Raw genomic sequence first — 21,405 nt, forward strand, 5'->3', positions numbered from 1 at the left:
TTCATTTACTTGTTTATTTTTTCAGATTGAATACTGTTCGTTTTCTTTTTGGCATTCTTTTATTGAACTCAATCCCGCAGAGTTTGTAACAAGTTCACTTGAATATCATCGTCCTTTGCTCTTCACCCTGATAGTTTCAATCTTAATTCTTAACACGATATGTAAACATACATAATTATGTACAAATTAATATATCAATTAAACTTATATATATTACTTTCATTTCATTTATTGTGTACACTGTTGAAAACAATCTTTAGCGTAATAACAAAGACAATGTCAATGTAATACACCCAATACACAAATTTAATAATCCCTCCCATCTCATTCCAAGCGATACGACCTGGATTGAGCAACACCCTTACCAAAATAAAAGACTTCTGGCGCATAGTTGCAGCAAGTTTACTGCAAAGTTGCCGCAACCTTGCGGCAAATATTTGCGACAAACTTGCCGCAAATAGATTTCTCGTATGCAAATTTTTTTTCTGGCACACAATTTGCGGCATATTTGCGGCAAAGTTCTGGCACATTTGCGGCAAACATTTCAAATCCTTACATTATGCACTTAGCTGCAAGTTTGTGGCACATACTTGCGGCACATTTCTGGCATATATAGTTAACTGCAAATTTGTGACACACACTTGTGACATACACAATTCCATAAGCTAATATACCTTACCTAAACAAATTAATTTTTAATTAAAAGAACGTGGTTAAACATGACAGCAACATGTAATACATGTACTATAAAAAGAGAACATTAAAGCCATTTTAAAAATTATTTATGAAAATTTCAGAGTTAATGGTACATGTATATATAACACTTACTAAAATATTAATGTTTAAAAAAAAAACTTGCACAGTACGAGAACAAAATCTGTTGATTGTACAGGTACACTGTATACATCAGATAGAGAAAGAAACAGAGAAAAAAAAATAAATTCACAACCTTTGTTTAATATAATGGCACAAATTTACATTGGTCATTATGCAAAATGAATAGAGGATTTGTAGTTAACAACAATCACAAAACATTTTACATAAAAGAAAAGATTAACCTCTTAAAATGAATTTCAACTGCACATATCAAAGTAATAGTGCTGCACGACATGAATAAAAACATATCAAGTATTTTGACAAATTAAATCTCACAATATTATTTACACAGGAATGGCGACAGTTTTGTCCAGTGTCTTGATTCTATCACTTTTAATAAAACAACAACATAATCCCCTTGAAGAATCCATGTCATGTTGAAAGAGTGTCCTCATCTGTTGCATTTTCCATTAATTGATTGATTGTATATAGTTTAACGTCCCTCATGAGAAATTTTCACTTATATGGAGATGCCAACATCTGGCGTGGGAGAGCTGCAAATTTTGTCCTAAACTACATTAATTGGCACTCAGGGCCATTGAGCAGGGAGGATCTTTTTTGATCATCACCTACTGCAACATGGGACCTCAGTTTATACAGATCCACAGTGGAATTCAACTCCTTACTTCTTGACTTGAGAGCAGACGCTCTAACCATGCGGGCGACAGATTTGATAGGAATATTTATTAACTACTTTCTTAGTACTTCAAGTTCACTCTTATATTTCAACTAACTTTTCATGAAGGGGGGGGGAGGGCTTCCTTTCCAACATTATGCAAGTACCTGTTAAAAGGATAGAGAGAAATTACTCGCACTGCAGTCATTGAAACCAATAGTTATTTAAGCAATGAATTAAACCTAATTTTAACCTAGAGATCCCACATTTGTATCTTATTGTTTTGTGTGCCTTAAAATCATATTAAATGGCATTTCAGGATGGATTGATAAACAAGGATTCGAAAACAACACCTCATTAAAAAAAACTACACAATTCTTTGACAAATTATATAATGTAAAGTGCATTTTATCATTTGTTTACTAGTATTTGTTTATATGACATAAACATTTAAATATGGACCTAGTTATTAATTGTGATTACTTACTTTCAGTCCATCTCTTAGTTAGCAGAATCCTTTCCTGCAGATAAATGCCCTTTTGGTCTATTCTTTGTGGAGGGTTTACTGATTCATCATCAGTCCATCTGGATAGAACAAAAAATAAAAACATATACTATATCGACCCAATTTGTTATGAACAAGGACCTTAAAAATTCAAATTGGCTCAGCAAATACAGTCAAGTCTTATTTCTATGCAAAAAAGACATCAGCGTAATACAATTTTTTTTTTTAAATACTCACTTTCTCTCTTTATCCACGGTCTATGTTGCTGTTTTCTCCTTTCTCTTTGTTCTTGTCATGAGTCATGACCCAGGTGGTTTAAAATTGGCGCAAACTTCAAAACCGAATGTGAACTGATAAGCCATTCTTAGATAGGTCTGTAACGTAACAGACAAGTCGTTCCTAAATCTTTATGGCACACTTTTGGCACGCAATGATTTTGATAGATAATAGAAACATTTCTGGTACACTTCTGGCACACTATATAAATAAAAGGCATCTAAGGGAAAATTGTGGCATACTTCTGGCACATATGTGCATCAGATCATCTAATGTGCCGCTAGAAGTACATATGTGCCCCTAGCAGCACACAATGAACCGCAAGTGGCATACTGTGTGCTGCTAGCTGCATTTACTGCACACTTCTGGCATACTGTTCTGATACATAGATTTGTTTGCGGCAAACTTGCTGCAAGCTTGCCGCAAACTTGCAGCAAACATTTCATTTTGGTAAGGGTGCACATGCAAAGAGTGGATTATTCTTGTCCTCTAAAACCCTGTTAAGGTATAGTTCCAATTTATTACCTTTTTATCTACTATGTTATAAATTCGGTAGTTTTTTTTAAGTATTGATTGTAATGTATTGGACTATGTAGAGCCACTTTGAATTATTCAATATAAGTCAGTAAGCTATTTTAACTGAGATCAGTGAGATCGCTTATGGACCTCTCTTCTTTAATATGAGAGAATCCTTATTTTTAATCAGGAACTTTCATCTCAATTTTTTCATCTACTGTATATCAACTTACTTTGATTGCAATTGAGAGGAATATGATATTTTGGTAAGAATTATAAGTTCGGCAGACAGTTCCTCTACCTGTCATCTCCTTGCTCTTGATGACCCGTATCTTTTTAATCCCTGTCTTCTACTCGTCGATTTTATGTTACATTACAATTTTCCTTGTCAATTTGATTGGCGTAGTTTGGAATAAATATTGAAACATAATAGGCACTGAATTACAAATTGTAAAATTTACTTCCTGTTATTTTATCATATTTCCTATTAGTAATATAAAACTAATCGAAATACATTAACTTTGTATATGCAGTCTTTAATCAATTTTTTTGCTTTTAATGCATATTTTAAATAAGTACTAGATATTGGATATGAGAATTCAATTCAACCTTAATAAGTTTAGTTACTCGGGAGAAATGTAGACTACTGGTTTCTTTTCATCTTTTTAAAACCCAAAGATACTCTGCAATTTTTGCAATGAATTCTGCAAAGTAAGACAGAGAAATTAAATGAATTGATCATTTAATTCATAATGAATGATAAAAATTCAATTACTTTTTTTGCACATAAACATGCATTTATTTCTTAATAACGACTATATGTCTTTTAAAGGTTACAATAAGATAAATGAAAGAGGTCAAGATATTTAACAAAACATTTATTTAGTCTATTACCGAAGAACAATGTAATATAAAAACACATGGCATTGCATTAAAATTATTAAAAACATACATTTACATAATCAGAAGAAAAATATATTGACAAAGAACTATATCCAATTTATGCATAAAATGGCCCTGCTTTTATGTCAATCAATTGACACTCCTCCCTTGTTCAGTTTCATATACACGTATCAAAATAAAGTAAAGACTCTGTGGTTTCATTTAAAAAAAATGAGAAATGATACTTGACATTATTGGAAATCAGGCGTAGTGCAAATGCAATGTTCTAAAATGTTGCAGACAATGGCGTATTTGACAACCTTTAGAATAAAACTAAAATATGAGCACAGTCCTCGATCCAAAAAATAAAACATGTTTATGTTCTTCACAGAATGATCTTATAGTCTGTTACCTTATTTTATTGCATATTTTCATCAGTGGTTTTGCTCTGTATGACATTTTGAAAAAGAATCTTTCATTTCGTGGCCATTTTAAAAGAAACTAACATGAAATGGGGAAAATGACGCATTTTATGACGTCATAACACATTGACTAGAGAGAAAATTAAGTCATAAGCAGTTTTGACTTAAAGACCCAACTTTTTTACCGTACGGTTACCTGAGGAGGGGGAGTGGTCTAGGTAACAGTGGTGTTATTTACCTGGAGACCCCCAATACTCAAAATGTCAAAAATCTCTATACACGTAGCATTAAACAGGAAGTCTGTCTTTGGTAATCATTGCGTGTTTCGTGTCTAATTTTGAGTCAAGCTACTCGAACTAATCTAAATATTTCATAATAAAATTTAATAAATTTTGTAAAGCAATCGCTTTCATTGATATCTTTTGAAGAAGAAAAAATTATGAAGTAAAATGGTTTTATTAAATTTTTAATAAAAAAAAATGTAAAATTAAAGAAAAGATCACAAGTTAAAACTGCATGAAAAACAATCATATGATCTCTATTTTTCTCAAATGACTGTGAATAATGAAATAAAAACTAAAGTATACCATTTATCCTTCGTGTGAACATTGACCGCGATCGGAATATTTTTTTTTATGTTCTGGCCAAAAACATGAAAAATAGTGTCCGAAATACATGTATTCATAATTTCCGAGTGCTCGCATGTTTAAAAAATGTTTATTGCTGTGCAAGATTTATTTTCTATATCGATCGAGCATTGTTCGTTATCTTTTCCTTTCCACAACAAATAGATACAGACATCAGAGAAAATTCGAACAGTAACTTACAATCTCGAAACTCGCGTTTTCTAGCAATAATTGTAACATTTCTTTACAACATGGTGTAGATTGTATCTATATAATTATACAAAGATAAAACATGTGAAAAAAGATTTTTTGTAATCGGCATTAATTTCTGTGGACGTTGTACGGCACGACATATCTTCTACAAGTACCATACTGCCGTGAAGATTGAAAACAAGTATTTTGTGAAGTCATGTTTTAATCATCTCTCAATTATTTTTTGAAATAAAATTACCAACACCACGATTAGGATTTGTTAGCCCGCGTGTACACAAGGCGGGTACATGAAAGTGTTAGCATGGTTAGACGCGTGCCCAGGCAATTGTTTTCAAAACATGCAAAATCAGATTATCAGGAAGCACAGGTAGCTGGTCTGTCAATCAAATCAGAAGCTATTGTTTTTTTAATGATTGACAGGCGGTAAATTATTGATCTCGAATCTGGTAGATTTTGGGGGCGTCAACGTAAAATTGGGTGTTTAAGAAATTCACAGATCCAAAAAGATGCTTGCTATTTATGTGTTCATTTCAATATAACTGGAATGTTCTAGTCTGTTCTCATTGGGATGGGAATCTTGGTCATTGGTATCTTCTTTAATTTCGCTGTATTCATCATTTTTCTTAAGAGAGCCAAACTCAACAGATTCATAGTAATTAGCCGATGAGGAGCGCCTAATACTGTCTGAACTCTTCCGAGCTTCCATCATGATATAACTTTTTTGAACTGGTTTGCTGGGATTCCGACATGGGGCACTGTACTGTTGACTGGACAAAATAGCTTCTCGTGTATCAATGTATTCTCCAGCTTCGGTCTGTTGATTGGTAGAAGGACATTTGTCATTTGTTGATTTCATGCGTCGACAGATTGCAATTATGACAGCAAATGAAATGGTTACGACTGCGGCGAGAGATATAGATAATATTAGAACCAGCATAGTCACGCCTTTAACTTCTTTCTTCGAAATTGAGGAGAACATTGCTGTGGATGTTTCCAGACCAAAACTAGCCGTACCTAAACCATACAGGTTGGATTATTCACATAATATGCTGACTTGTTCAAATAATATGGATATAAAGCATTTATTTTATTTCTTTTCCTCTTATTTGAGTATTATTCTACTGGTTGAATTTGTGTCTAATATGTTAGCTGATTACAAATTTAATGTTCCTTTACATTGATAATTCCTATATATGCAATACTGTAGTTGCACTTTTAATTTGCATATTTACTTTATGAAATCTTTTTTTTTTTTACAAAATTTGTATGGGGACATGATTTGATATTATCAAAATTGGATCAATCAACATTTTTAAACACGTATATATGTTTGTCTAATGAAGATGAGGGTATGGAATGAAGAGGTATAAATCTATTAAGAGACAATGATTATTAGATATTTAAAACACTATAACTACTTGCTTTCCTTTACTGGACACCCGGTAATGTAATGACAGATAAATTCATCACACTTGCAGATTTGTTGACAATGTTTTCCATACGTCGGTACTCTGCACTTAAACATACATCTTTCTCCATAGTAACCTGCCCTGCATCCATCTTAAAAGAAAAAAGAAAATACAAGGAAGTTAGATAATATACTGTCTAAGTTTGATGCGAGTATTTCTGACTTAACTCTCTACAGCATAGAAGGTCTTTGTCTATCCAACGTTCACAATCATTGAAAGATTTTGTTAACTAGTCTTAAAATAAAATAAAACTGAAAAGAATTTTAAATTGTTTTGTTTTTTTAGGGGGAGGCTACTGTGGGCGGGGGTCTCATTGGATAAAAACACGACCTTATTTTCTAACAGAAAATAAAAACATGAAACTTCTGTATGCCTCCTTCCTTCCTCTCCATTTATAAACGTTATCATATTTTGAGTTTAACGGCTAATCTCAATGATTTTCATATAATTTAGACACTGTTCATGTTACTGAACATGCACTTACAAAAATCAGAATTAGGGAGTAGTACGGAAGACACACGCATGGCATTTGTTTCCTTGTTCTTTTTATATGAACATTTATAATTACCCGAATCAGAGAAGCAACCTGTAGCGATGTCACATAGTCTCTTATCGCATCCACAATTTCCCTGGCACTCTAAGCCATAGTTAGGGTACGGACATGCCTGTGTACAATTCCGACCTAGATATCCTGGTGAACACACTACAATACAGAGAGATTAAATACATCACGATATATATTGAGTCTGATACAATTTAATTTATTAAAAATGTTGAAATTGATTGAATAATTTGCAAATGAAAATAATCCCTAAAACAGGAATTATCAGAAAATTTTGCGTTTATAAAATACAGATTTGTAGTGCATAAACAAATACATTTTGTGCTTAGTAATGTTAAAACTAAAATGTAACCTTTCGATTTTTAATATTTAATGTTATACTTACATTGTATTTTAGGCATTAAGAATTAAAAATTATTTAGAATTTTAAATGGTTTAGGTCATCGGTTTTGCCAAAAACTAGTGTATGTAACAGCAATACTTTATATGAAATACATATGTATGAATGTTGTATCACCTTGCCTTTTTGAATACATTTTCATATACATCTTGGTAAAGCATTCATCTAGAAAACTTTGTTGCAACCAGAACTGAAATAATTATTTCAATAGAGGTCGTTATTTCAATGGTGGTTGTATAACAAAGCTTTATCGATTTCTCAGAAAGTCGACCAAAGGCGTATGATACATTAGTAAATGATATATAAGATACACACTAGCAGATATTAAATTTTACATTTCCATTCTATTTCATATGTAGAAGTAAATCAAATTACCTTTACATCCTGTAAAAAATTCGTCCCATTCCCGACAGCAATTGTCAATTCTAAAACAATATGTAATGACTTGAATAGATAAATGACATTATAACTGGCAATATGTAAATTCATTTAATCAAAAGATTAATTCTAAACGTTTGATATAATTAAAACTTTCTTACTTTTCGCAATTTTCCTCGTTGTAAACAGCAAGTACCGAGACACAGATTATAAAAATTTTAACAAAATGAACAAATTTCTCCATAGTGCTAAATTACATAACAAAAATCGTAATTGTAACTTTGTGTGACTTAATTGGTAAATATCTAAAAAAAAAAAACTAATGAGTTAAAAACCAAGAAAAACGGAAATGGAATTTAGACCAATTATTCAAAGTAAAACTTCCTTCTCGACATTTTAGTGTTTAACACAGACTGACAATTCATGTACATGTATTTATCTAAGAGATCAATTCCCCGTTTCCTGAATTTTACTGACAATTGTTAATTGTATCTACAAATGCGGTAAATTTTGCATACAATTAATTGGTGAAATTAGTTCAAACAGTGTTCAGTCTTTGGGAATTTGGACTAGTTGATTATCCTATATTTAATGGAAAACAACATACACTGGAAGGAAAAGGAAACGCATGGTAAACTTTTGAATTGGATTAAAACTATGATTTCCAGAAACCTCATCAAACATTTTATCTTTTATCAACATGTTACCAGATTCTTGTTTGACTTTAAATGATAAATCATGCGTTATTGAAATTGATATGTCGATAACTCCCCCCATCACCAACCGCCCCCCCCCCCCCCCCCCAAATATAAAATAAAATTCTCATCATCCCCCTTGCGCAGGATTCTCCTGCGTATTGAGTTCATCATGACATTTTTCTTTGTCAAACGATTATTATTCAACCCTACCGACGGTAGTCGTAATGCTTAAGAGTAGCCGTTACATTCTAAAGCAAACATATCCTCTCGCCAATGAATCCCATGATTTTTTGAGAATCAAGCTGGTTTAGTACATATGAATGTTTGTAAGAAAGTTTCGACAAACACCGGCTACATTTTCCCAGTGTGAACATGCTTAAAGCGATAGGCATACAACTAATGTGTGCGCATGTGAGCGTGAAATTGACATTAAGTCGCCAAGATCTCGAACCAACTGGAAATCTGGATTAACTATTAACTATTTTGTTGAGAGAAGACAAGTTCTTAACAATATCATTGAATTTGAAGTAACAACGTATTCTTTCAAAAAAAGTTATCGACATCATTGTGTCTTAAATGCCCGCCCAATCCACACTTTGATAAAAAAAATAAATGCAATATATTAAATCATAAATGTATATGTATTGGTTTGTGTTTTGTTAGCTGTTTATCGACCCTCTCAAGAATTTTTCAATCATATGGCGACACCAGTTGATAGCTGGCTTAATATTTTGTCCTATTCTGAGCGATTAGGGTCTTAAGTAAGGAGGGGTCTTTTTTGTATTGGAACAGAGGATACTTCTACGAATCTTCTTATAAATCTGGATTAACTATCAACTGTCCTGTTAAAATAAAAACATTTTCATCCATATATTTTTTAATTACAGATAACGGATGGTTTCTTTTTACACATACAAGATATATTCAATTTAAAGTTGGTCTACTCTAAAACAGTTTTCATCTACAGAGATTAACAAAAGTTGACAAAGAATGAGTAAATGATTTGTAAATTATAAATGAGAAATACAAACATACATATATGTATACACAGATTGTAAATAAGCAGGAAAAAAATATATGAAGCCAAATAATCTTTATAACACAAAAATAAAGACAAGTTAATATCGCAAGTCATCACAAAATAAATTAAATTATAATATCACAGACAAAGTTAGAAAGCATACTGCAACAAAAATTTTCATGTTCATACAGTATTTTAAATTTGAAAATGATTTTCAATGATCGATTGCTTAAAAAAATATTAGAAAATCAAAATGATTTTTTTTAACTCTGGAAATATTTGTATCTCTCATATGCATTCGTTTTGATATCATTATTAATAGACACGATCTAATTGTATAGACGGAGTTGTCACATATGCATCAGATATGAACATGCAATTTTGTTTCCTTGATAATCTCTTCAATCAATTTGAGGAATTCCTGATCATATTTTCCTTGCAAAAAACATAGATATGAACAAAAACTTCCGCATTATTGACTTAAATTGAAAATTACATAACTATATTGATTACTCATCAACAGAAATCTATTCAATATTAACGTGATATTTGATTCTTTTTAACATTAAATTCTACATACTAGCCATGCTTCGCGTACTGTGCCTTATTTCTTTTCCAGACATGCACCACAACAAGTTTCAATATTTTCCAAGGCCGAGCCTCAGTCAAAATTGTTTGATACATATTGATTTCTTTTCCAATGATCATGTTTTTCTCTTCTACATTTTAGTGAATTTCGTTCTTTTTGAGATTCCATTTTTCAGAGCGTGTTTTGTAAATGTTTGACATTTGATATTTTCGTTGAAATGTTCATAAAATATCTAGTACACATCTTTGTCCATTTTATATTTTCATTTTTGTGATGATTGATGATTCCTAATTATACGTCTGCAGTTCAGTGCTCTCATTTTGTTTATTCATAAATATCTCTGGTGGGTTATGTAATGGTTCTTGTAGAGAGTGGGTATGTTCTGAGAGTAAAAGACCCCCATTTTTTATTTTAATGTTATTTCCTGATATGTTGCTTCATTTGCAGCACAAGTCATTTGTTCATCCGAACGCCCTTGTCTCCTTAGGTAAAATTCGATAATAACGAAGAGTATAACAAAAACTGTTAGAAAAACTATAATAACAATTGCGCCCACGCGAAAATAAATATGCTGTTGTCCTAAATCATTGATTTTGCCGCCACGTGAGTGAACTTGTGTGATGTTATCTGTGTTTGTATACAAAAAGATAAATTTTTGCTTAAAAAATAATTTTCATCAGGATAAAACTGAAATTCGTAGAATTTCAGATACATCAAGTAAAACAGGTCTCATTTGTTCAAAATTGAATAAGCATTAGTTTATAAAATTGACATTAGATCGCGTCAGTATGCCTGTAAAAACAACAATTCGTACCGTTAGGTTTTGGCATCTGGTAATGTGCATCCTGTCTCATGATAACAATAATCTTCCGAACAGTTACAACTCCGTTGACACAGTTTGCCATATAATGGGAAAGGACATCTTTCTACACAATTTTTTCCAAAGTATCCCGGATTACATTCTAAATTTAAATCAATTAGGTTAGGCAAAAAACCCTTTTCACGGAATTTTCAAAATAATATAAGAAATAGTTCAAGAAAAGATGCAAATAATTTAGTTGATTTTTTTTCAAGTTTGAAAAATATAAGTGATGTATAAATGTACATGTATGTAGATGATGAAATAAAGTGTTTTACCCAAAGACTTATGCAACTACCGCAAAAAAGAAGCATAATATGTATAAGAAGGATAATAATAATCTTTACCAACACATTCATGACTCTCCTCATTGTACCAGTAATTACTGCAGCATGTTACACCAGAGATTCTAACAAAAATATTTTTAAAAAAGTCATTAGATAAAGAAATTAATTTTTTGGCATGTTTAAACATATAAATAGAAAAACCTTTTCAAGAAAAGGTGCTTATAGTAGAACATACCCTCTGCAAAGTTTACTTTCTGCTGAAATAAATTTAAAAATATATGATTTCGTCTTTTTCGTGATATTTAAGAAATGGAATAGAACTCTTGCACTTTGATCTTAATAAACTCAATTAATGATTGCTAATTAGACATTTCAACTTTAAAAACAAAACAAACAAACAAACAAATGAAAGTTCAACTTAAAACATCTTAGATTGTTTCTAAAAAAATAATTACAATACATGCATCTACTTATCATGACTCTGATAATGTGTTGCTTACCCGGGCTTTCGGTAAAACATCCTCCAACTACATGACATAAGTCTGCTGAACAGTTACATGTTTGTATGCAGAGCTCTCCAAAATAGGGATATGGACAGCCATCTGAGCAGTTATCACCATAGTAACCGGCGGGACATTCTACAAAATTTTTTGTCATTATTTGATCGATCATTTGATTTAACCAAAACTTTATTTTTAAAAGCAGGAAACTATACACTTAAAAGATTTACACAAACTTACGTAAACATTGGTTTTTTTTTTTGCTCGTACCAAAAACCACTGCAGCATATTTTATGGCCATTTTCACTAAAAGAGAAAGAATAATTGCTGATGTATTTGTAAAATGTAAATGTAAAGGAATAGTTTTTTTTTTTTCAAAGATATATTACCTTCCACAATCTTGACCTTGACATTCCAACCCAGCAAGACAGATGGTTAATAAAAAAGAAAGGTGCATACATTCTCTTTTCGGAGACATCAGTGACCGTTCGCCTTAAAATTCTTAACTAATAACAGCAGTTCCATTTGGCTTTTTAACCTCATTTCATTTTGTTTTCTCCGAAAAGTTATCCAAAATAATATCGTTTTTAAATATATATTCATTTGCTAACAACAAAAATAACTATTGATTAATGAACATATAAGTTTACAATAAAAAGAATTTTAAATTAATATGTAAAAATATCACAGTTTACGTTCCGTCAAAAACAAGGAAGTGCTATATTTATATTGTGATGCAGAATGGCACCAAAAAATCAGTTCGATCTGATTAATTCTATATTAATCACAAGAAACAGCCTTTCAAAAAGCTTGCCTGACTAATGTCATCCATATCCATAGAGCGCTTAAGCTTGATAAGTTATAAACGTTTACATTGGGGGGGGGGGGTAAAAATGTTCACTAGAGTAAATTATGAAGATGTTGCACAAAACATCATGCATTCATTTTTAGTTGTATGATATTCATCAGATCAATAGAAAAAGAATACATTTTATATCAAGCATAATTAATATATTGTTTGAATCTCAAATAAAAAGTGGAAAGAATATGTACCGCTGGGATTCGAACCCGCGACGTAAAGATGAACACCTCACTCCGCAAGTCTAAAATGGTTTTATAGGATGACATAAATAAGGGAAATAAACTAATGTAATTGATTTATGCTGGAAAGTATGTTAAGATTACATAAGTTGGATTCAAATACATACAACATAGGCTATGAGAGAGACAGCTGAAATAATGTTAACTACAAGAAATTGGGAAGCGTAACGTACGGTTATGACTGACATGCAGATTATATTTACTAGACTTAGATTCTTGTGTATGCCGGAGCATCAACGATTGTTAGAAACGTGGGATAAATAAAACCCGTTATGCATAAATTACCTAATAAACTTGACTGTGATATATCAATGGCGATAGTCCTGGATACAGGAAAGTTTACCCATGGATGAGGGGTCCACATAAAATATTTTTGTATGAGCAAAAAGTAATATACGTCCTCAATCCTAAAATTAGACGGGGCACTTTCCTAAGTCTCCATATCCTACTCTATATTCTTTTTTTTTTTGGAGGAGCAAATTAAGCCCATGGAGGGGGGGGGGGCGATCAGATGTATATTTGGCCAATGTTAACTTTTCGTTTGTGGGAAAGATTGACTTAGCATCATGATGTGCTGATTTATGCAACGCGGGTCAACGTTATTAATTCCGTAAATGATATTTATATCGTACTTAATAAATGATAGTTGTCCAGAGTTTTTAATTTTACTCTGGTTGAGTTAATTGTACAAAAATGTCTACCAATAAAATAACAAACCCTAACACATTTTTCTCTCCTTGTCATTGTTTTATTAGGTTATTCATCAGTCTGGAAAAGAGTTCTACATTGTGCTTCATAAATTTTAGGTCTGCTCACTGCTCCTCCCTTCACGTCAAAATTCATTTTGTCGTTGATTGCTGATTTCTCTACCGCGCTTAATATTTTTTTAGGATCTTCGTATTTCTGATCGAAATTCTACCAAAGCTGCACACCATGAATTTGAAATAAAGCTGAAAATTTTAACGTATAAGCTGAAATATTTTCGCTCTTATTATAGGTCCACGAAGAGTCGGAACGTTGGTATTACATATTCTCAATAGTTGATTTCGTGACTGCTCCGGGTACCCCTACTATCGACACATTTATATGTCACTGTAGGAAAAGATTTTTATATTTGTGAAATAGTCCTTGCTTTTATTATTTATAAGTGTAAGTCAAACGTATATGTAAATTTTTACCGAAAGACGTTCATTAGAAAGCAAAATATACACAATGTCTCAATTATTTACTAATAGCCCTCATAATTTTAAACTTTATCGACATACATATTTTTACTGTTTGTGTGCACAATAAGATTAGAACATATCGTATTGACTGTAGAAAAGAAAATTAAGTTTAAAAACATAGTTCCACTGAATACGTTCCCCTTTATTAACAAGGAAAATCGATTTTGTTATAAATCAATTTACCATACGCTATTTCAAAAATGTTTTAAAGTAGTCAGCATAAAGTCGGATCATCAAGCATTAACGTAAATATAAAATCAACAAGATATTTAACGTAACCATTTAAACATAACATGTGTATAAATAAAAAAAAGAGATTTATTTACTTTTTATACATGTATCGACCCAAAGAAATGTTACGAACAAAATAAGTTACTTTGAGAATTAAAAATTGTAGTCATTGCAGAAAAAAAAAACAACAACGAAAAAAATTTTATTTGGATAAACTTAATAGTACATGTAACAACTTGTATATTTTATAGTTTTAAATCTAATTTCCTTTGTTACTTCAAATCATTTAATGTTTTTTTCTAGTTAAACAACTATATTATATCTTTTTCTTTTTCTCATAATTTTGAATAAATAAGAAAAACAATGCAAATTATCAAAATCTATATCTTTGTCGGAAAATTAGAACATACTTATGAATATACAATGAAAACTTACTTTAAATTACTGATAACAATCTAAGGAAATGTACACCTATATTATGAAGTTTTAAGTATCCGTTCTATGTAGCAAAATCTTGGTCACCTTGTTATTTAAATACCATCTTTTTATACAGAAATAATGAAGAAAACGGATAATCAGAAACGGATAAAAAAAATAATCGTTAAAGAACGACATAGTGTTCAACTATCGTATTGTTTCTTAATATAGTAACGCTATAGTAACTTTACAAAAACATGTTACATGTACATGAAGGTAAGTGGAAGAAGCAACTACATATAAGGGCTGTTCACAAAGTTCGTAAACCATTTCAATATTCGTTATATTACTTTCAAGAAGTTTAAAAGAAACCCAATATAATATGTAAATATATGTAAATTTTTTTTTGATGTATGAAGTTTTATTCCGTTTGTTCTAACAGAATCTCTTTTCTTCATTTTGATACCAACAAGTTTTGTATCGTCAGATCACACTTTCGGGCAATGTATCTTCAAAAAATAGAGTCATGAATTTCAATTCTTCTCATTGTATAATTTCCTTCGTTGATGTTTTGACTTATTTTGCTACATAATTCTGCTTTCAAAGGATCAGCTAATCTGAAGCGTCTATGGCTTTCATTGACGTTCCAAGTTTTAAAAGCTTCCTATAAGATTTTTACAGCTGAACCGTTTCTTCACAGATTGTTTTCATCCGATCAAATACTGTACAATTTGTAACAATTGATAACATATTAACGCAATATAATAAAAAAAATGAAACCCTTGAGGTCTACATATCCTGAATCATTGGTTCATGTTAGATCATATGCTCATTGGTACGCTTTCCTGTAGATTGAAGCAACTCGACCATTATACAGATTATCACAAAAATCGTAATTCCTACAAAGACGTATGCACCAACACGAAGATGAAAACGTTCATTGATTTTTACATTGGTGGCCTTCGTCTCTGAAAAACAAGAGTGATTGTTAGTTATGTACTTTGAGGGCTTTATTTTTCTCTCTGGTTGATGATTTTCCAGTAATGCTTTCGCATGTTTATCCACAAAACAAATGTACATATTTTATAGCCCATGTATTAAGCGTAGATGCATTATAAAGAGAAAAAAATATAATTAAATTCAAAATATCTACATTTCACCTCCACTCGATCAACACCATTCCTTTTTTTTTACATCTCAAAATAACAAATTTACATTGTACCTGTGGGAAGGTCATTTTATTTGAAGTTTTTATTTAATTTTATTTTTGATATAAAATAAAGCTATTTATTTTTTGTTCAACAATATATGCACAATCCAGCTTATTGATGGTCGAAAAATTATTCAAAATAGAAAAAAAGTACAAAGAATGCAATGTTTTCACGTATAATATGACCTGTATGGGGAATATCCTAAACCCTTGCCTTTTTCAACCTTTATCGGCGTTGCATCGATTGCTAGGCCAACAGGTGTATGTTTTGCAAGAAATGATTTTGTTCTCTCTTGGAACAAAAACAATGTCTGTATATTTTTTAAGTTAGCATAAAAGTAGAAGACATGTTAAATTTTAGCAATAAATTATTTAGATGTAGCGAAACTGCAGATGTTGATTTCTTATGTACCTATAATTATACAAAGAGCATTATTATTCATTTTTAGATGGATCGTAATATTGAATAAATTGTAGTATTTGCATTTTTAAAAAAAATTCTTTCTCATATATAATCCTACGAGATCAATTGTACCAAATTAATGAGTTCATTCTGACCATTAGAATTGCTACTTGGTATACACGTAGGACATCCTCTGGAATAACTGTAATTTTCTTCAGAACAGTTGCTAGTTTGTTTACACCATACACCATATAATTGAAGTAGACATGTCTTCATACAATAGGCTCTAGAATGTCCAGGATTACACTCTCCATCTGAAAAGGTTCAACAAAACACATTTTTCTGATAACTTTAAACAAGATGGAACAAGTAGACAAAATTGACAAAAGAAAAGCAAAATATAAAGCCCTATTTAAGGTGAATATTCAAATGTGTACATGCGCTACATGTATGTTGAGAAAAATATTTAGTTGCAGTTACACGTATGTTGAAAATTGAAAAATACAATGATACAATCAAATAATTGAAGAAAATTTCAAGAGTAGGATTATACATCAGCATCAAAATATGCAGTTATTTTTTGTATATAAATTAATGAACTTATGACTAGAAAATATGTGGTTTTATATGCTATTAGGAGTCGAGGATACATTTTATGAGTATGTGTGCCATGTCAAAATATTTTTTCAAGACTGAAAATGACGAAAGGATAAAATTAAAACTTAAAAAAAAATATTTAAAATAAGTGTACATGTATTTGCAACTTTACGTGAGTGCTTACCTGAACTATTGGGAAAACATTCTACCGTCTTTTGGCAAACGGCTGACAAGCAGTTACATACATGTTTGCAGAACTCTCCAGAGTCTGGATATGGACGAACATCTGTGTAATTCTGACAATGGTACCTGTATAGACATTCTGAAGTATGCTTTTTGTTTGTTTTTATAATGACCTCATTTGATTATTATGATATTGCTTTGACAAAGTAGAAAAATCAATCTCTTAAAAAAATCACCATTTACGTAATCAAACAATAACCATATCTAAGCTCGTACCAAAGGACAGTACAGGATATTTTTCGACCAATTTTTACTATAAACAACAATTGATGCATACTATTTATTTATTTTTTAAAATGTTCATTAAATACGCCTATCAAAATGATATATTACCTTCCACAAGGACTCTGTTTTCCAAAACCCGAAAGACTGATGATAATTAATATATGTCGGTTAAATTCCATTTTAGGAGAGATGAGACCATGTGTCTAAGTTTCACATATGAGTGGATAACCGTTTTCTATTTAAATTAGAATATCAGTATATGTATTTAAAACTTTACTCTAAAAGAATTTCATAATGGATGTTCGACAAGTAACCAATAACTTTCTTGATTATAATATTAATGTCAAGCCATATGCACAAGAACTGCATTTATACTCAATATAATTGACGTCAAGTTCAAAACAAGAAATTCCACTTTTATAAATACTGCGAAGGAAAACTCTAAAAAAGGAATGTAATCTGGTTATTCCTTTATTGTAATCATTCAACAGGTGTAAGCAACAATTGTTGTATTTTGTTTTATAAAAAAACCTTCCTAAATCAAAATAAATTTGTCCTGGTGCATTATTTAATATTATAAAGATAACAAAGTATTTTTAATACTACATGTACATAATCTGGTATTAAAATTTTGTTTTTATCTCATGTGCATTACGACAATTGCAAATATGAGGGCACAGGTGCATGATCATATGTATATTGTTATTTTCATGTACGGTTTGCCATTCATGTTACGCATAGTCGTATACATGTATAAATCATGGGATTGATGCCCCTGTCACGATTCACGTTGACAAAAATAAGGATTTCCGACTGCTCAATGCCATGAATTTCAAGTTAGAGCCCTTCACCTTTTATTGCGACTTATCTATATGAGTAAAAATCATAAAAGGGGAATAAAACATCATACAATCTTTTAAAATCATCTAAACAGTAAGAGTAGAGTAAGAGTACTTTATAAGTTCTCACTTTCTTTACAAATGTCTTCACTTACAAACCAAAGAAAATATCTGTATATTGTTGAATTCAATGCAGAGCAAATACATTTACAATTGGTAAGAAAATGCGAGAATTTATAAAGTTCTCTCCTTGGAATTAGCCAAACTTCTTTTATTTTAGTCTTCTCCCAGTTCAAATGAACTCTTCTATTTATGATTAAAAAAAAGCATCTGCTTCGAGAATTAAATATAGCTTTTCAATGCTTATTTTGAAAAAAAAAAGTTTGAATCTTTTTAATTTAAGAAAGATGATTTTTTTTTCTTGGTAAAGCTTGTGAAAAAAAAATTGAAAAGTAAATATGTCTTTCATTTAAATTAAATTCAGTGTTAAATAGAAAAAAAAACTTTAAAAGCAGCATTTGCGTCTCAACACCAAGCCAAACGTTCACTTAAAGTGTGCCATACTCAGCCTAAATTTACTCTAGTGTTCTTTACGTCCTCAAATAAAAAAAATACACCAACACAAACACCAAGTTTGGTATGCACTCTTTTGAATATGATTGCATACATTATCTCTACTGAGTACAATCTCCTTTTGATTTTTAAAGATACAAGTACATATTTAAATATATATATCAATTGATTAAAAATTTATTGCAAAAAAAATCAGTATTAATAAATGCTTTCGATTGTTGTACATGTACCAAAAGCAGCTTGTTTACAACGCTAGGTTTTTTTAAAGCATTTGTAGGATTTCCTGAAATAATTTAGCACACAGCGCGTGTGACGGAACAGCAGGGGATGTTCAATCCTCCATAACGCCTGATCTCACCTTTGATGTTTTGGAGGTCCGTATTTGCTCTGCTCCTATTTTGTATCGGTTATGGAATTTGAGATTGGAAACCTCCATATCCCTCTTGAAATATCTATAAAATAGATAGTTTTGTCTGTAAAGTACTTTCAGGGCAATGGATTACCCTACACAGCAGTGGTTAATTGACTTTTCCATTTTTTTAAAAAAAATTCAAATAACACGTTTGTGTAAGACTTTTTTGAATGTATTGTCTAATAACTGGAGTCAGTTACTATAATTCTTTTTAGTCATCTTTTTAACCTTCTTTTTCTCGAAATTTCGCGTATCATTATTAACAAATTCTTTTTTTTTCTCTTTTGCGATTTTCTGCATGGGTCACATTATATTTTAACACGGATGCTCTTCATTGATTTGAATTTCCTCATACGCTGGTCCATTTTCAGTGTATATTTGTTGTTCAACGACACTTCGTCTTGTCCTTCGAAGCAATTCAATCAAAAGGAAGAGCAGAACAATAACAAGAAGAATACCACCAAAGACAAACACACCTATGCGAATATTTAGACGTTTCCGGTTAAACGTATCACGTTCCGCACTGGAAGACGTTGTCCCTGCAAGAAGATAATAGCATACCTTCGGAATTCATTTTTATGTTTGATATTTTGTTATATTTTTGCTTTACTTTTCTTGAACAATACAGTGATATTCTGATTTTTTTTTTCTAGCAAAGTGACATGATGCCTTAGCTATAGTGTTTAGTAGATTACTTACGTCTTAAATACATGTTTTGAAAGTTCTCTGATTTTGCAATATTTATAACGAAATAAAAATAAAGCAAATCCTGTCGTACAATAAATAACTGTATGTATTAAATATATATTTACAATTTAAAATATATAATAATTCCATTTGATATAAATGAATATTGTTTTTCTAATTCTTACATTTTTGGTAAGGTTAAAATTCCCCGAATAACATGTTAATTTGTTATAAAAATGGTAGCTTTCCTTAAATTTGCTCGTTTCTGAATTCGAAACTATTTAAGGAATAATGATTTGCATGTTTTTGTTTTAGTTAATTTATTATTTGGAAATCAATTTATGTATTTCTAATTGCATTGACTATAAGGCTTATCTTCCAACATTATCTGATGATTTCTATATGCATGCATAAGATATTTTCAACATCAAAAAACAAGTACATAAACTTTAGTATACTCATACCATTAGTTTCAGTTTGTAGCACTGGGCATCCTGTAGCGTAGTTACAGTCGTCGAAAGAGCAGTTGCATTTTTGAGCACAAACTACTCCGTAAAATGGAAATGGACACAGCTCTGTACAGTTGGGACCAAAATATCCTTGATTGCACACTACATTAAAATTTAAAAAATCCAAATTCTATTTAACTCGTTATTTGTATCAATTAAAGCAATAGACAGACGCATATAACAGCAAATTCTACAAAAATAACGTATCATAAAAAGAGACAAATTTCATGTTTTGAGTAAATTAAAAATATAGGATTTATTCAGTCAATTACCAACACATTCATTACTGTCCTCTTTATACCAGTAATTAGTGGAACAACTTGAAGCCCTGTTTCTGTAAAAAATAAATGTAAAAGAGAATAATTCTGCATAAAATGCGCATAAAAAGCACAGAATATAAGAACAGGAAATCCATTTATGAAATATTGATAGCATAGAGCTTACCCAGTGTTACCTTTTCTTCCTGCTGAAAAAAATCGAGAAATATGTTCCTGGTGGAAAATGTACTCTTATTTGTGTACAAAAAAGGTTTTGCTGAAACATCGATGCCCCCATATGGTAGATTACAATACATGGAATCAGCATCAGATTAAGCAAAGTAAGCATTAGCATATACATTGTAGTTGGCATAGGGATAAGCTTTTGAAAAAACCAATAACCATCAGCACCATCATGCATTTCAAACCAAACAAAGGTTGAACCACTATTGAAATAACGTTCACCAATGAAATAATTAGTTCTATGTAGTGGTCTTTATTTCAATAGTGGTTGCAGCACTTCCTGATCTAATTATACAACAGCATCAGGATTAGGATTACTGACATTAAATCACCAATAAAAGGAAGCATACAAATCAGCATAGATACTGAAACAATATTAGTTTCCTACCATTTACGGCGGGGCTTTAAGTTTTTCAAAAGCAAGTTTAACTCAAATGTCAAGACCAAAAGGTTAAAATGTATGGTATCCAAAGAAAGGACTTGTCAGAATGAATACATACGTTTAATATTTGAGACCTAATGCTAAGTGTTCTAAAG

The 21,405-nt window shown here is 31.0% G+C and overlaps 1 protein-coding gene and 2 long non-coding RNA genes across 3 annotated transcripts; all 3 read right to left on the reverse strand.

The window, feature by feature from the left end:
* Positions 1 to 1,394: 1,394 nt before the first annotated feature.
* On the reverse strand, positions 1,395 to 2,355 carry LOC134236540 (uncharacterized). The gene is made up of 3 exons (XR_009985631.1): positions 2,235 to 2,355; positions 1,980 to 2,077; positions 1,395 to 1,659 (listed from the first exon to the last, which is right to left on the reverse strand). It is a non-coding gene; the product is annotated as an uncharacterized LOC134236540 (long non-coding RNA).
* Positions 2,356 to 6,211: 3,856 nt separating this feature from the next.
* LOC134236524 (multiple epidermal growth factor-like domains protein 10) lies at positions 6,212 to 7,811 on the reverse strand (the record flags this gene model as incomplete). The annotated part of the gene is made up of 3 exons (XM_062718700.1): positions 6,212 to 6,492; positions 6,970 to 7,104; positions 7,739 to 7,811. Coding segments are annotated over 3 exons (354 nt in total), but the record flags the coding sequence as incomplete, so codon positions are not given.
* An 11,171-nt stretch (positions 7,812 to 18,982) lies between these two features.
* Positions 18,983 to 20,718, reverse strand: LOC134236541 (uncharacterized). The gene is made up of 3 exons (XR_009985632.1): positions 20,641 to 20,718; positions 20,324 to 20,470; positions 18,983 to 19,711 (listed from the first exon to the last, which is right to left on the reverse strand). It is a non-coding gene; the product is annotated as an uncharacterized LOC134236541 (long non-coding RNA).
* Positions 20,719 to 21,405: the final 687 nt, after the last annotated feature.

Source organism: Saccostrea cucullata, unplaced genomic scaffold, assembly GCF_032062105.1.
Source record: "Saccostrea cucullata isolate Sc308-1 unplaced genomic scaffold, CSIRO_AGI_Scuc_v1 ctg340, whole genome shotgun sequence".
NCBI lineage: Eukaryota > Metazoa > Mollusca > Bivalvia > Ostreida > Ostreidae > Saccostrea > Saccostrea cuccullata.